General features: G+C 46.7%; 1 protein-coding gene across 1 annotated transcript in view; it reads left to right on the forward strand.

Moving 5' to 3' along the window:
- Nucleotides 1-17430, forward strand: part of HELZ (helicase with zinc finger) — a 211751-nt gene that overhangs the window by 177145 nt on the left and 17176 nt on the right. The window contains exons 22-29 of the mRNA XM_082272103.1: nt 120-324; nt 2546-2594; nt 6921-7105; nt 8660-8864; nt 10930-11006; nt 13424-13991; nt 14167-14389; nt 16758-17268. Of these exons, the coding sequence (XP_082128229.1) occupies nt 120-324; nt 2546-2594; nt 6921-7105; nt 8660-8864; nt 10930-11006; nt 13424-13991; nt 14167-14389; nt 16758-17268 (2023 nt within the window). The remainder of the gene's footprint in view (nt 1-119; nt 325-2545; nt 2595-6920; nt 7106-8659; nt 8865-10929; nt 11007-13423; nt 13992-14166; nt 14390-16757; nt 17269-17430) is intronic.

The raw sequence follows: 17430 nt of genomic DNA on the forward strand, positions 1-17430 counted from the left end.
GCTGACTCTGCTGGGACTGTTTAGTGTGTGAAACAGACAGCAGAGCATATTTCTGTGTGTTTTATCCTGTCGGATGAGTTTTTTTTTTTCATTGTCCTGACCCTCTTGTCTCTCTACAGGAAGTTCTGGGAGCAGTTCATCACCATTTGCCATGAGAACAGAAGTTTGCACGGTATCACATTTGAACAGATCAAAGCCCAGCTTGAAGCCTTAGAGTTGAAGAAGACCTATGTACTCAATCCACTGGCACCAGAATTCATCCCGCGGGCGCTCCGACAGCAGCACTCGGCCAACGCCGGCAAACATCAGCAGTCCCCTCCCAAGGTAACTGGTATACATCAATCGTTGCTCTTTACTCAATGACTGCAGCCTCCGGCTAACATTTTTAGTTTAGTGTCTCGGGATGCAGAGGCATTAGAATCACTGATCTACGCTTTATATTCTGCAAATTTATTCCACTTTATTTGATGCCCATGGGAAGACAAAGAGGAGTTCCCTTACTACCTGTCCTGAAGACACAGGAAGTGGGAGGATCATCCCCAAAGCAAGGGGATATTCTCTGTAAAGCTGGTGGAGATTTACTAAAACTGGTGCACACAGAAACCAATCGGCTTCCAGGTTTTATTGTCAAAGCTTCATTGAACAAGCTGAAGTTAGAAACTGATTGGTTACTATGCACAGCTGCACCAGATTTTGTTTGCTCAAGTGTTAGTAAATCTCACGTTGTGTATTTTGTATATCATTTCATACATTTGAGGCCCCTTTCACACGGGCTTTCCCATCAGGTCCGCCTGTCAGTTTTTCAGGCGGACCTGATCGGATGCTCCATTCACCTCTATAGAGCAGCAGATGTCAGCAGTGACATCTCTGCTGACACCCACTGGTAGCCGATCCGATCCTGTCTGTGAAATCCAGACGGATGGAAACCCCATTTTCCATCAGTTTGGAGGATCGGATCGGTTGAGGACAGGCAGTCCGTTTTCATCCGATCTCCCATAGAAGAGAGTGGGGATCTGACAGCTCTGTCTCTGCAAAGTAAGCGGGGACGGACCTGTCATCCGCCTGCTCAGCAGGGATCGGCGGATTGATCCCCCGCTGAACAAAACTGAGTCCCCCGGGCGGAAAGCCCGTGTGAAAGGACCCTAACACTCTTTCCATGTTTGCCTCTGGACTATTATTTCCTTCCTTTTTTTTTGTTTACCCAAGAGCATCCGAAACACTTGGATCCTCAGATGTATTGATACTCTTGCTGTCCTCCTATGGCACCCCAAAGCTAGATATGCACACTACTCGGCAGGGGTGTACCCACAGGGGTCGCAATCATGACCTGGCCCTCTGTACACCTGGATAGGAGGGGCAGCGCCATATGGAGGAACTGATCCCCTCCCTCCTGCAGCTGCTAAATGCCCATTCCCCCTCTTTTCTCGCAGGCATTCAGCAGCTGCAGGAGAGAGGGGATTGGTTCCTCTATATGCTGTTGCCCCTGCTATCCAGCCTCCTAATGCCCCCCCTTGTCCCCCGCAGCTCTGCCATTCCCCCCCCTCCGCCTCTCTGCCGTTTTCCCCTCTGCCGTTTTCCCCTCTGCCGTTTTCCCCTCTGCCGTTTTCCCCTCTGCCATTTTCCCCTCTGCCGTTTTCCCCTCTGCCGTTTTCCCCTCTGCCGTTTTCCCCTCTGCCGTTTTCCCCTCTGCCGTTTTCCCCTCTGCCGTTTTCCCCTCTGCCGTTTTCCCCTCTGCCACTCTGCATTTTTCCCTTCCGCCCCTCTGCCGTTTTCCCCTCGGCCCCTCTGCCGTTTTCCCCTCGGCCCCTCTGCCGTTTTCCCCTCGGCCCCTCTGCCGTTTTCCCCTCGGCCCCTCTGCCGTTTTCCCCTCGGCCCCTCTGCCGTTTTCCCTTCGGCCCCTCTGCTGTTTTCCCTTCGGCCCCTCTGGCCTGTTCCCCCTCGGCCCCTCTGGCCTGTTCCCCCTCGGCCCCTCTGGCCTGTTCCCCCTCGGCCCCTCTGGCCTGTTCCCCCTCGGCCCCTCTGCCGTTCTATCCCCTCTGCACCTCGCCCCCCCCCCCCCCCCGCCGTTTACCGCCCACCGACCCCTCTGCCGTTTCACCCCCACCCTCTCTCTCTCTCTCTCTCTCCACTCTCTCTCTCTCTCTTCATTGGTTTCGAGACAGCAAGCGGGGGCCATTGGTTTTCCTCTGCTTTCAATCACAGCCGGTGAGCAGGGGGCGGAGCCGTACTCCTACACAGAGCTGACTTGGGACCAAGCCCACACGAGTACAACTATAGCAAGCGGTTTGCTATGGTGAGTCTCTTGGCGGGGAGGGGGAGGAGCCAAAAGCACTGGTGGGTGACCTGAGAAGAGGGAGGATCAGGGCTGCTCTGTGCAATAGCTTTGCAAGTATAAAGTTTGTAAAAAAAAAAATGTTTACAATCACTTCAATGGGCAGGTTTGGAAGGAAGTACTTGAATAGAGCATAAAGGGACCCAGTGTGTTTACCTGTGACGTGGACACTGTAAGATCAACTAATTAAAAATTGGTTACTTGTGTTTCCAGGGCAAAGGTCATCACAATCAAAATGAGCACTTTCAAGGCGAAGCAATGGGTAAGCGGTTTTCTTTTCTGATTTTCATGAGAGCTGAGAGACCACAAGGCTCCACACATCGACTTCCCTCTCCATACATGAAAGATATTGGACTGACATTTGTAGACTCCTGGAAATTGAGCACTAGACCTATAGAAACACATGAGACGCAGATGAATAAAAGACCATGGACCATGGATAAGTGAATTGGATGTTTAGTAGTGATGAACCGAAATTTCAGCCGCTGAAAATAGGATTTCAGCATTGTGCTGATAATGGCTGCCGAAAACGATGCGATTTTGCATTGCTTATGGTGTGTTTATTATAGGTCAATACTAGAGCTGCACAATTCGGGATAAAACGAGATTCATGATTTTTTTTGCTTCAAATAAAGATCACGATTCTCTGCGTAAAATCATCTTTTATATTATGCAAAAAAATTGGGTTAACTTTACTGTTTTTAGTTTTTCTCCCAAAAGACTGCGTTTAAAAGACTTCTGTGCAAATACAGTGTGACATAAAAGATAACGATCGCCATTTTATTCTCTAGGGTTTCTGCAAAAAAAAAAATATATATATATATATATATATATATATAATGTTTGGTGGTTCCAAATAATTTTCTAGCAAAAAAAAAAAAAAACAGATTTTAACTTGTAAGCAAGAAGTGTCAGAAAACGGTTTAGTCTTTAACCTCCCTGGCGGTCTGATTATGATGTCCAGATTTCTGTGCTAAAAGCGGTACATTGTTTTGCATGGAAATCTGTTTTATATTTTAAAACTCACCTTCCCCTGCGATCCCCTGCTGTCCTCCCCCTGTGTGCTCGGCCGATGCCGCCACCTGTCTTCCGGTTCCCTTCCCTGCGAGTGTTGCGACGCAGGGGGGGTGGAACTGGCAGCAATTTCAAAACTGTAAATATACCAAATGAGATGATACAAAGCTGTGATCCTAACGGATTACACTATCATCCCATCTCACCACAAGATTGCACCTGGTGACTTTTCCAAGCGCTTTCAGAGGAACTGGAAAACAGCGACAGCGAAACTGAGTTACTTGAAGAGCTGAGCGATAGCGATAGGTGGGAAAATTGGTCATCAGGTACGGAAAGTGAGGACAGCGACGATTCTGTCTCTTTCTGGCACATCGCTCCGTTGGACATTCTGAAGAATCATTTGATATACTTCCCAAATTCCACAAGCGATGTGCCAGAAAGAGACAACAGAATCGTCGCTGTCTTTCTTGCCGCGTAAATGGTGCAGATAATGGCCGACAATAAATTCATGATATTAATTAAAAAGTTGAATACAACTATTTAAAAAAAAAAAATATTTATCTTTTTAATAACCATCAATTTAGGTTTCGGCCAACTGCATCCTGAATTTTGGCTTTCAGGATTTTCGTTTTCAGTGCGCCACGAATGATCAAAGTAATAAAATAAAATTTAATAGAATTTCTTAAGGATCCCTTCACATCTTGGATCCCGATCCCGAATCATAGCAAATTGCAGACGTCTGTGTGATTCCCCTGTCACTTCCAATGGCACCTTGATCGCAGTGCACGTTTGCTGCGATTGTGGCCCTACGAATCGCAGTAAAATCGCGCAAACAGAATCTTGGGAGGCCTGCCTCTGAGTCACAATCACGGCAAAAACAAGTCGCGGTCGGTTTGCCATTGGAAGTGACGGGGATCGCAGGAGCGTCCCGCAATTTTCCGTGGTGGCGTATTTTGCCAAGATGTGAACAGAGCCTAAATCCTTCATTTTGGAACGGTATGAATTTTTTTTATTTTTAGAGGATACGGCAGAGCCAAAATGTGCAGGTTTTTTGTTTCGTTTTTGTTTTTGTTTTTTAAAAGTGTTTACGTGAAATATAACAAAAGTAATGCTGCTCATATACAGGCCGTCTCCGAGTTAGAAACCTCCGACTTACATACAACTCCTACTTACAAATGTGGAGACAACAGGAAATGAGAGGTAATCTCCCCCTAGGAAGGGAAATTCACTCCTGTAAGAGTTCTCATGGGAAAAAGATGTCTCCACTGAAGCTTTATCACCAATCTTTGTCTCCACAACAACCCAAAATTTTGAAAATCCAGTTGTCACAGGGACAGGAAGTGAGGTGACATCTTTTGAACAGGGGCACCGACAGCAAAATGAACCTTACAGGAGTGTTAACCCTTCCTACACTGTCCAACAAAATTTAGAAATTATTTATTTGGCTGGATGTACCTGTTCCAACTTGCATACAAATCCAACTTAAAGCAGAGTTTTACCCATAAAAACTTGATTAAATAAAGAATGTACTTTAGCCGCTTAGCAACCGCTCCACGCATATATACTGCGGCAAGGTGGCCGCTCTGTGCCAGATCACGTACTGACGTGAGACTAAGAGCAAAAAAAAAAAAAAACACAACGCATCACCTCCAAAACACAGGCAATGTTGTCTAGAGAATGCAGGTACATCCTCCGCTTTATAATTCTTGTGTATCAGGTAGAAGATATAATTATCGAGTGTTCTAATCCAAGGTGGGGAGTGACCCAGAGAGAATGGGAGGGAGGGAAAATAACTAGTGAGAGAGGGGAAAGCATAGGTAAGTGATGGGGAATGAGAGAGAAGACCGGGGAAAGGGTAGGTAAAGTGATGGGGGAAGAGAGGGGAAAGGGGTAGGTAAGTGATGGGGAATGAGAGGGAAAAGCCCTAGCCATAGCCCTAACTCCAACCATAACCCTAGCCATAGCCCTAACTCTAACCCTAGCCATAGCCCCAACTCTAACCCTAGCCATAGCCCCAACTCTAACCCTAGCCATAGCCCCAACTCTAACCCTAGCCATAGCCCCAACTCTAACCCTAGCCATAGCCCCAACTCTAACCCTAGCCATAGCCCCAACTCTAACCCTAGCCATAGCCCCAACTCTAACCCTAGCCATAGCCCCAACTCTAACCCTAGCCATAGCCCCAACTCTAACCCTAGCCATAGCCCCAACTCTAACCCTAGCCATAGCCCCAACTCTAACCCTAGCCATAGCCCCAACTCTAACCCTAGCCATAGCCCCAACTCTAACCCTAGCCATAGCCCCAACTCTAACCCTAGCCATAGCCCCAACTCTAACCCTAGCCATAGCCCCAACTCTAACCCTAGCCATAGCCCCAACTCTAACCCTAGCCATAGCCCCAACTCTAACCCTAGCCATAGCCCCAACTCTAACCCTAGCCATAGCCCCAACTCTAACCCTAGCCATAGCCCCAACTCTAACCCTAGCCATAGCCCCAACTCTAACCCTAGCCATAGCCCCAACTCTAACCCTAGCCATAGCCCCAACTCTAACCCTAGCCATAGCCCCAACTCTAACCCTAGCCATAGCCCCAACTCTAACCCTAGCCATAGCCCCAACTCTAACCCTAGCCATAGCCCCAACTCTAACCCTAGCCATAGCCCCAACTCTAACCCTAGCCATAGCCCCAACTCTAACCCTAGCCATAGCCCCAACTCTAACCCTAGCCATAGCCCCAACTCTAACCCTAGCCATAGCCCCAACTCTAACCCTAGCCATAGCCCCAACTCTAACCCTAGCCATAGTCCCAACTCTAACCCTAGCCATAGCCCCAACTTTAACCCTAGCCATAGCCCCAACTCTAACGCTAGCCATAGCCCCAACTCTAGCCCTAGCCCCAGCTAAAACCATAGCCTTACCATAACCTTAGCCAGTTGTGTGACATTAGCGAATTAATATTCGCTAATGTCTTCCTGCTTCTCCTCCTGGCCAATCGGTAAGCCGGTCCTGAGACCCAATTGGCAGCGAGTCCTAAGACCCGATTGGCAGCGAGTCCCAAGTTCCAATTGGCTGGGAGGAGAAGCGAACCACGGGACTCGGGAGGAGACACAGGGGGGAAGCCGCGACCTGGATGGGGTAAGTGGGGGGATGGCAGGCGAGCGAAGCAGCAATCGATCAAGCAAAAGGGGGGCGCGGGCTGCCCCCCCATACAATATTGAGCACCAGCCACCACTGTCCAGGACCCAGATCAGAACTTATTCAGATTCTGAGAAAACAATTGGTTTTCTACACATCAGCTCAGGTAACATCATGGCACCTTTGTGTAGTGGAAGTTTAGTCCCTAGACATTGGAATATCATGATGGTTTTTAGCTGCAGTTGTGTTATGATTCTACAGTATTTCTGTGTTATATGAGCTCTTCATTTATTATCATGTCTTTCTTTATAAGAGACCTATAAAGCAAGCAAGGGTTACATTATGATCAGTGTAATGATACATTGTGCACACCAATATTGCATTGGTGATAAGAAATCTGATGTTCTAAGCTTTTTTTATTTCTCCTTTTTTGCTGTAGTTCAGCCCAACCCATCGGTGCTGATTGGTAACCCTATCCGAGCATACACCCCTCCAATGGGTCCACACACCAACATGGGGAAATCCCCGAGCCCCGTGCAGAGAATAGATCCTCACACCGGTACCAGTATTCTCTACGTTCCGGCTGTCTACGGGGGGAATATGGTGATGTCCGTTCCTTTACCTGTAAGTACCTGCTCCTCTTATTGGTGCCTTGCACAGGCCTGTCCAATCAACTCATATCAGATTATTGATTTCATAGAACATATTTGATTCTTGCAAAGAGGGATAATCCATAGGTAGGATTGGTCTGTACACAATCGATTCCCTTTGCCTTCAAAGCGCAATGTCCTTTCGGATCGCCTTTTTCTCAAAAAGATAAGCCAAAGGAATAGGCTGCAAAGTCTTCCTTCTCTCCGAATGTTAGGGAATGTTCTTTCCATTCTCCACTCCCTCAGCCACCTCATCCAAATCATCTAACCTTCCAAGTGGTTAGCATCAGTGTTCATTTTTTATGTTCATTTTTGATTTAGTTTTAGTGAGGCTTGGTTCACATTGGTGCAATGGAAGACATCGCATGTGATTGGTTACCGCACTGCTGTGCAAATCAAATGCGATGTCTGTACGATGCGACTATGGCTGCATTGCATTTGGACCAAAATCGTGCAGGACCCTTTTTTGGTCCGCACCAGAATCGATTTGCATAGGGGTTTACACCTATGCGATCTGATTCCTGTCCGAATTGACAGTTTGCACTGCGATATGCAAACTAATCTGGGGGTGTCATTACCTTTGTATTGCCACTCCCAGCGGTTTGCATATGGCTGTGTGAACTGCCTGCAAGTAAGGTACAATGCAGGAACCTGCAGTGGATTCGAAGGATTACCTGCATCGCACCAATGTGAACAGAGCCCTCAATCTTTTGACTAAAATGCCATTTTAGTTTTACTTGTATTTCAGTCATCTGAATTGTTTTAGTTGTATTTGTCATCTAAGTTGTTTTAGTTTTTTTGGATGCATCCTGCCCCAGATGTAAGATTGCAGTTGGGGACTTGATTCATATGCTTTGGAGGTGCCCCAAGTTACGTTCACTGAACAAAATTATAAACGCAACACTTTTGTTTTTGCCCCCATTTTTCATGAGCTGAACTCAAAGATCTAAGACTTTCTATGTACACAAAAGGCAGATTTCTCTGAAATATTGTTACAAATCTGTGAAAAACTGTTAGTGATCACTTCTCCTTTGCCGAGATAATCCATCCACCTAACAGGTGTGGCATATCAAGATGTTGATTAGACAGCGTGATTATTGCTCAGGTGTGCCTTAGGCTGGCCACAATAAAAGGCCACTCTAAAATGTGCAGTTTTACTGTATTGGGGGGTCCAAATACCAGTCAGTATCTGGTGTGACCACCATTTGCCTCAAGCAGTGCAACACATTTTCTTGGCATAGAGTTGATCAGGTTGGCGATTGTGGCCTGTGCTCTGTTTACTTTTATTCACATTGGTTCTGTTAGACTAGAGTCAGGGACTATGCTTTGTAGGGCGACCTTCTAATGTGGCTTAACAATAATCAATATAATCTAGTAGGTAAGTGTGCTGGGGATTATTTTGTACCTACCTTGTACTTGGCATTGTATTGATGTAATATTCACTGCCAAAGGTGCTCCAATTGCATTTTATATGAATGGTGTTGCTGGTCTGTGTTTCTCCTTTTGTAACCCCCCCTATTCATTTCAGGTCCCATGGCCGCCCAACTACCAGGGCCGCTTCTCCGTGGACCCCCGGCTTATGACCCACCCAGCTATGGCATACAATATGAACTTGCTTCAAGGTCATGGCCGGGGTTCCCCCATTCCTTTTGGCCTCGGCCATCACTCGCCCGTCAATGTTGGACAGCAGATGCAGCACACGGACAAGGATCAGCACGAGCTCAACCGCAATGGTACGTTTTATAGTGGTCTCTTCTATTACCCCGGGATGAAGGATCTCTTATCATTCTGTGCACTTCTGTGTACTCTATAGCAGGGGTCTGTCTCCAAATTGTGGCCCTGGGGTCAGATGCGGCCTTTTGCTTGCCTTTATCCGGCCCTTAGGGCACTTTTCCTGCCACCGATACTGGGCACTTTTCCCCCATTGATACCAATGATGGATGTCCGAAATAGACTTATCAGCTGTCACCTTACTTTAGGAAAGTTGTTTTATTATACAGTAAAGTAAAACATACGAAACAGAACAAAACAGAAAGGTTTCACGTATCAAAAGAAGAGAGGGGTGTTGCGTGTCTTCAGAGAGTATGATGTTCTTTTCTCAATTCTGCTTGATCTGTAGATATAGTTGTCTTTTATACTATATGTAAATACGATGTCAGGTAAAAGAGTGTCTCAAGAAGGTAGTAATTCTAAATATAAAAGTAACACCCACTCTTGCATATATGGTTTGAGTCTCTAGTAAGACACCACTCTACCCAATATACAGACAGAAACTCAGAATAGAAATGTATACGTAGCAAAATGGCTTCTCTGTCCTTCACAAAGACATATTGAAGTAACCTTCAAAATTAGCATATTACATTGTAACATTCATATGTATTTCAGAGATTTTATCATTTAAAATAATATTAAACTCTAAATCTCTAACAATGGGGCATTATTCCTTCCACTGATACCAACAATGGGGCATTATTCCTCCCACAGATACCAATAATGAAGCACTATACCTCTGACACCAATTATGGGGCACTATACCTCCCACTGACGCCACTGATGGGGCACTATTCCTCGTTACCTAAAGGAGGAGGGGTTTTTTTTTTTTTTCCAGCAAAAGTGGAGTTACTCTTTAACCACTTCAATACAGGGCCCTTTCACCCCCTTCCTTCCCAAGCCAATGTTCAGCTTTCAGCGCTGTCACCCTTTGAATGACAGTTGCGTGGTCATGCTATACTGTACCCATATGAAATTTTTATCATTTTTTTCACACAAATAGAGCTTTCTTTTGGTGGTATTTAAACACCGCTGGGTTTTTCTTACTAAAAAAGAAAAAAGACAGAAAATTTTGAAATAAAAAAGTTTTTCTTATTTTCTGTCAGTAAATTTTGATTTTTCGCCTTCACTGATTTACGCTGATGAGGCTGCGCTGATGGGCCCTGATAGGCGGCACTGATGGGCCCTGATAGGCGGCGCTGATGGGCCCTGATAGGCGGCGCTGATGGGCCCTGATAGGCGGCGCTGATGGGCCCTGATAGGCGGCGCTGATGGGCCCTGATAGGCGGCGCTGATGGGCCCTGATAGGCGGCGCTGATGGGCCCTGATAGGCGGCGCTGATGTGCAGCACTGATGAGCCCTGAAAGGCGGCACTGACGGGCGGCACTATTGGCACTGATTGTGGCCACTGTTTTTTTTTTTTTTTTTTTTTACCTTTTTGTAATCAGGGCACTGATCATACCTGTCCTAGACTCCCCTTTGAGGAGGAGCCGCTGATCGGCTCTGCTCGCCACACACTCTGACAGTGTGAGACGAAGAGAGCCGATATATGGCACTTCCTCATTTACATGTGACCAGCTGATATTAGACACAGCCGATCACATGGGTAAAGAGCCATGTCATTGGCTCTTCACCAAGATCGGGGTCTCGCCGTGTCCTAGCAACACGGCGCGGCCACCCGATCGCTGCACTACCGGCGCGGACAGGCGCGAGAGGCCGGTCTTGGGCGCCGTCATATGACAACGTCCCAGAACGAGAGCCACACCGCTCCGCCATCATTTGATGGTGGGCGGGCGGCGAGTGGTTAATTTTGGAACACTGCTCTGATGTTGGCAGAAGCTGCACAGTGCCAGTTGTACCCGTGAAACGCAAAGTGGTCTCTGTAGTGTGTGGTAGTGTAGGGGGCTGTTCACCGCCCTTTTGACTGTTGAGAAATTCAGTGGAAGATCACTTTGTATATTAAATTGCTGTAAAAGATGCTGAGCCTTTCTCCTGCCTCTACTTACTGTCTCCGTGTTTCTTGTTCAGGTAAGAATGAGAACAGCCCGTCATCTGATATGAATAAGCTGCGAACTCCGGAGAAGAAGCCTTTGGAATGTAAAGGGGTAATAGAACACTTCTGTATTTACTGTTAAAGCTTTACTAAACCCCCCCTCGAAAAATAATGTGCTAGCATGATGGACTTAGTTGCACATGGAGCCCTCCTGCTCAGCACTGTCATGGCTCCCCGGTGCATCCATCTTCACCCGGTCTTCCCTCCGGGTAAGCAGGCTCCGACACTATGAATGGCCGGGGCCACAATGACGTCACTCCTGAGCAAGCGTGCGGTAGAAGCTGCAACGTGGGTATGCCGTCCCTTCAGAGTGGAGAGGCTAATGGTAGCTCATGGGTCTAACTCTGATGGATGAATAAGAGGTCTTCAAATGATGGGGATCTCACAGTTGCTCTTCAGAGTTGATTCTGTCCAGTTAGCATTTTATTTTAGAGAAAACGAAGTACCACAACTCCATACCTGCTCTTAAACTTCTTCAGATGTATTGGTACTGTTTTACTGTAATGACAATTTGGGAAGACAATGGAAAAGTAAAAATTTGCAGCGCTGTTAGATTGTGTTATAAAGTGCAATGGTACTAATGCATGTAAATATATGCTACCCAAAAAATAAAGTACATAAACTATGTACAAAATCACGTAATTGCAATACTGAAATGTGCAACTTATAAAGTATCTGAATACCTCAATACATAAAGTGCAAAATTGCATAGGAACCACAAAATTACTGCAGTACTAGGCAATAAAGTGCAAAAGTAGATATGGACCACAAAATCATAAACCACATATACAAAAAATATATAAAAGTGCATAAAGTGGCTGATGCTGTTAATGTGAAATGCTCATCATAGCATAAAGTCCACAAATTCCACCATAAATGTGCAAAGGTGCTGATAAGTCTTCTATTGTGAATTCAGGTGCTTGACCACCACCAACAGGACAACTGTAATGAAGGCTTACCAGATGTAGTAGACCCAATCAAGTTTACACCTTTTGGGTCATTCAGGCTTCTATGAAATAGATGGGCTTTATACCAGTAGTATATCCAAAGATCAATGGCTCAATCCTTCAACGTCGTCCACTAGTATGGAATACTGTAGTCAATAGCAGTAAGAGCAACAACAAATCCTCTTCCGGACGCTCAAAAAATAAAAAGCTCACATAGTGTGTATCTTTTAAAACATTTAATAGTAAAAAGAAGAAACACACTTAAAAAGACTTGATGGTATAGCGCTTGTATAAGTAGATAAAAGACGGCACTAGCAGTAGACCCTACGCGTTTCGTCTAAATAGACATCATCTGGGGTCTTTAAACAACAGGGATCTCACTGTTGCGCTTCAGAGATGATTCTGTCCAGGCAGCATTTTATTTTAGAGATAACGAAGTTCCACACTTCCATACCTGCACTTAAACTTCTTCAGATGTATTGGAACTCCATAAAAGACACTTTTAGTACAGCAGATGTTAATGCGTTTCAGCCATGTCGGCTTTGTTCACTTGTTATGTTGTGAATAAGGCTGGCGTGGCTGAAAAGCGTTAACATCTGCAGTACTACAAGTGTCTTTCATGGAGTACCAATACATTTAGAGATATTTAACCTCTTCACGCCGGCCGAATGCATATGTGCAACCTCTCGGCACGTGAGCCTTCACGCTGAGCGGCTGCATATATGTGACCCTGTGAAAACCACCTACCATGCTGGGAGCGAGATGGCGGTTACCGGAAAGCTCCCAAAGCATACTAGCAATCGGGAGCTTTCCAATCATGTGACCACTATGGCAGCCAATCACAGCGGTCACATCACCCGAATGCCCACCTCCCGGCTTTTTTATTAAAGGCCGCTTTTTTATTTTTACCCAGAGGTAAGCAAATGATGAAGCTTAGCAGTAGGCAAAATGAACATCTCCTAAACTTGCACCATTTAGGATATGTTCACCCTGGATGCAGTAGCGGACATCACTGGCGCAGTCACTCTGAAGGTCCAGTGTACTGACCCTTAGAGGTCCTTGCTGGAACCGAGGACTCCTGCACAGAAGTGACATCATTGCGCCTTCTGCCACTCACAGTGCAGGAGCCGGCAAATCCGCAACAAAAGCTGGAGGAAGATGTCAGCCCTCTCAGCGGTGACCAGGCGCCGCTGCGGGGGCTTCGTTCTGAGGTAAGTACTTCATAATGTGCTAGTATGCGATGCGTACTAGCACATTATGGCTTGTTCTTACAGGCGTTCTTTTTTTTGTTTTTTCTGCAGCAGTTTACTGCCACTTTAAAGGGCCGGGAGGCGGTTGGCGGGAAGGGGTTAAGAGCATGTATGGAGTTGCGGATTGTCTTCTACCATAGTGCTTGCAGCCGTGCGACTGCTCATCCTGCACCAGACAGCTCTAGAGGACTTTCTCACATTCCAAGGTAGTAACACCTTATTTTTAGTTTATGGACAGCATCTAATTTAGATTTTTTTTCTTTCCCTTTTAGGGTGACTTGGACCCAAACGCACAATCCAGGAGCCCCGAGTCTCGAGCCAATCTTGGTTTCCCCAATCCTAAATTTCATCGTAAAGATAACCCCAACCAGAGGCCAGTCAACATTCACCTGACGCCTCCTCACCCCCAGTACCCTATGCCCAATCGCCCCTTCCAGCATATGGCTGCGATGCCAAGGCCGCAGTTCCCTCTACAACAGCAGCAGCAGAATCTCCTGCCGCAGCAGCAGAACCACCTGTCGGAGCTACAGAACCAAATCCCTTCCCCGCAGGCCCCCGTCCTCCCACAACACAACCATTTAATCCAACAGCCTCCACCGCAGACCCCTCAGCTCTCTCCAGCCTACCAGCCAGGCCAGTCCTTCTTCAACACCGCCATGCCGCACCGGCCACCATCGCCCACTATGGACGGTATGGTCCCTGAACAGCCGCCTCCTTCTATGCTGCAGGACGTCAATAACCCTCTTCGTTCCATGACCCAAAACAACCCTCTCATGTCCTCCCACATCAACAGCTACATGGAGGAAGCACCTCCACCTATGGCAGCCGGTGAAGCATTAGGTGAGCGCCATACTTTTCCCTTTGTGTTTCTTTTTTTTTTTCTGATTTGATGTTTGGTGTTTTAGCCAAGCCAACATAGGAAAATAATGTATAGGTTACAGGTTCTCTTTATCATTCAGCCATTCCATCATACAAATAAGATTCGGTTCTAATTTCTGCCTCTGTGCTTTTCCAGATCGTATACACAGCAATGTGGCCCTGGAGACCCTGAGGCAGCAACAGTCTCGGATACAGCAGTGGAATGAACACAATGCCTTTCTGAGCCAAGCCAACCTGCCATTCCCTCACCACCACCACCCTCACATGCAGGCCATGGGCCTGGCCCATCAGCAGCTTGTCCGACCCAACTGGAAGATACCCAGCGGGGGAGAGGAGGAGGCAGAGATCACCTACTCCAGGTAAAAAGGGCCATGACTGCTAAATTGTCCTGGGATACCCCAGGAAGGGGTTCTTATTCAGTTTACTGGGGGCCGTGCTTTTATAATCGATATACAGTTTTAGGGGTAAGCATGCCAATCATGAAGCCTTGATTTTTTTTTTTTTTTTAATAAACTTTTTTGACCTTTTGTTTCACGGATTATATTTTTGCATCGTGAGATCTGAAATTTCAAAACTATATAATGAGAAAAATAATTTTCACTGCAATGATTCAAACAGAAGACTGGGACTAAACTTTCAATGCAAAGCCACATGGAAAAAAAAAATTGGCCAAAAACACCAGTTTGACGTGTCTGCTCCACCAGCCTACTCTAGCTGGCTATCCCCATGTCTTCAAACTTTCTTTTACATCTCTTATTGTTACATCCTTTCGTACCTCATTTTTATGGATAGCTGTTATTGTAATGAGGTTCAAGGAAAGCTGAAATGGGTGTTTTTTTTTTTGTGGTTGTTGACTCATCTGGGGTTCCATGGGTCTGTTTTTTATTGCAGTTTTACTCCTCTAGCCTAACTTCCTGTTGTATGTGTGAATATAGTAGGTCCACTTTTAAAGTGGTTGTAAAGGTTAAATGTTTTTTTCCCCAATCGTCTTCCAGGACAGCCCATGAGAGAAGTTCCTCCTCCAACAGGAAACACATCACCAATACACTGTAAGAGGCAGTCCCTCTGCTGAAATGGTCAGTTTTTGTGTTTCCTCCAGACAGAGAGACAAATTACCTGGAATCTGGGTGAGGGAGGCCTCTGTTTTCTGGCTTTCTTTTTGTTTCACCCACAACTTTACCTACCTGGCTCCACTGGTAGCAGTAGGGAGAGCCCCCGGAGAGCCGAGGCTCTTGTGCATATCGCTGGGTAGAGAGCTCCTAGAGAGCCGAGGCTCTCTCTCTATCCTCACTGGATGCAGTGGGAGCCATTGGATCCTGATGCTGCCAAACAAATCCTGTGACTGAAGGGCTGAGGAGGCAGGGCCAAGCCACACTGTCTGCATCTATTGATACACACAGTGTGGCATGGCACCACCCACCCCTCTGGTCCCTAGTTACTGGATTTGTTTGACAGCAGCAGGAGGAAATGGTTTCCACTGCATCCAGTGAGGATGGAGAGAGAGAGAAAGCAGCTTTCTAGGGGGGTTACTTGAAGGCAGGGGGAATGCCGGCAGGGGACCCCAGAAAAGGAGGATTGGAGGCTGCTCTGTGCAAAACCAAAGCACAGAGCAAAGAAGTAAAACATGTTATTTAAAAAAAAAAAATCCTTTACAATCACTTTGTGTCCTTGAGCCCATACTATGGACATTAAAGCCCTCAATGACCTCAGTAGTTGCAGGCACTATGCCGAAGTCTTCAACAGATACTCAGAAATCACCTCTCCCCTTAGTACCTCTGGTAGCAGGGACTTGGCAGCCGGCCTTCCAATGTAAACAAACATGCAGAAACCAAATAAAACCAGAATTGAGTCTCCTTTGTGATCTTTGAGGATGAATTACTCCACAGTACCTACAGCTACAGAAGTCAAGAATGACTTATTTTAACACACTTTTAGTGCTTGTTAGGAGTATTAGAAATGCTGTGTTCACTGCCAATCCATGAACCTAAAGTGGAACTTCACCCAATAGGGAAGTTCCGCTTGTTTGCGTCATCCTCCCTGCCCTCCATCGCTGCCACATTTGGCACTTTTTGGGGGGTGGGGAGCAGATCCAAAAACCGGAAGATGGACTGCACTCCAAAGTGAAGATCAAACTGACTTTATTGAACATAAATAATGTTCCGTGGTACAGACATCAAGGACACATGAACAGGAGGGGTCGGGGGGGTTGCAGATACCTGGTTTTGGCAGGTATCCGCTCCCACTTCCGACTCAGACCATCATGGCAATGTGAGCTGGAAGTCCTCCCGCCTTCCTCTGCAGTCTTCTGGGACACATCACAGATCCCAGAAGACTACAGGACCATTCACAGGGAGCAGCTTAGCTCGCACATGTGCAGTAGGAAACTGGCTGTGAACCCGCCAGACTTCACTTCCTGTTTCCCTTGAGATGCCACGCCTGCACCCAAAGCCGATTGAAAAATCTGCTGTGGTGAGGACATCGCTGGATCCCTGGACAGGCGAGTGTCCTTATATTAAAAGTCAGCAGCTGCAGAATTTTTTTGGGGTAGTGTGTTATATGCCGAGCTATTGGGTAGAAAAGGTTTCGAGTCTCTTTATACCCATCAATTACAGCAGCTTTTTCCATCCCTCATACTGGTTACAGAAAAAAGTATATAAGAACTTTAGAAATAAGATAACTGTGTGAAGAGTGTTCTAATCACCCCATTACCTGTTGCTGTTTCCTCAGGTTTCAGGAGTTTCTGCGGGAATTGTCACAGCACGATCAAGGTGATGGCAGAGATCTCCCGGAGATGCCCCCTCCACAGTCTAGACTGTTACAGTACAGACAGGTCCAGCCACGGAGCCCACCATCGCTCGCCTCCCCATCCTCCAACCACAGCGGTCATTTTCCCACCTTCACCGACAACAGTCGAGACATGGACATGACCAACAACCCCGCCTTCCCCCAACACATGGCCAACGTCTACAACAGCCCCTACACCCTTCCTTCTGATCACATGACCCCCCCACCACCTATGAAATACCTGCAGCACGACGGCTCCTGGGCCTACGCCAACCTACAGCAGAACCCCCTCATGGGACAGGGTTTTCATTACGGCCTGCCCCCTGTACAGCACAGGCCACCACAGAACCCGTTCATCCATGTTCCCAATCATCAGCCGCCAGCTGGACCGGAAGCATTTCAGCCCCCTGCCCCCCGGGCGGTGTCCACCACGTCACTCCACAATCTAGAAGAGGTAACTGGGACCTTCATTACAGTTCATTTATTTGTAGTGACAGCGATTTAAATTTTCTAGGTTATTATTACTACTATTACAACCTACAAACAGGGACAGGAAAATAGAATGTAAAATGGATAGATGTTTGGAAAGGAAACTACAGAGAGGCGTTTAGGGTGG

The sequence above is a fragment of the Pelophylax lessonae genome (assembly GCF_965119305.1).
Source record: "Pelophylax lessonae genome assembly, chromosome: 11".
NCBI classification, from domain to species: Eukaryota; Metazoa; Chordata; class Amphibia; order Anura; family Ranidae; genus Pelophylax; species Pelophylax lessonae.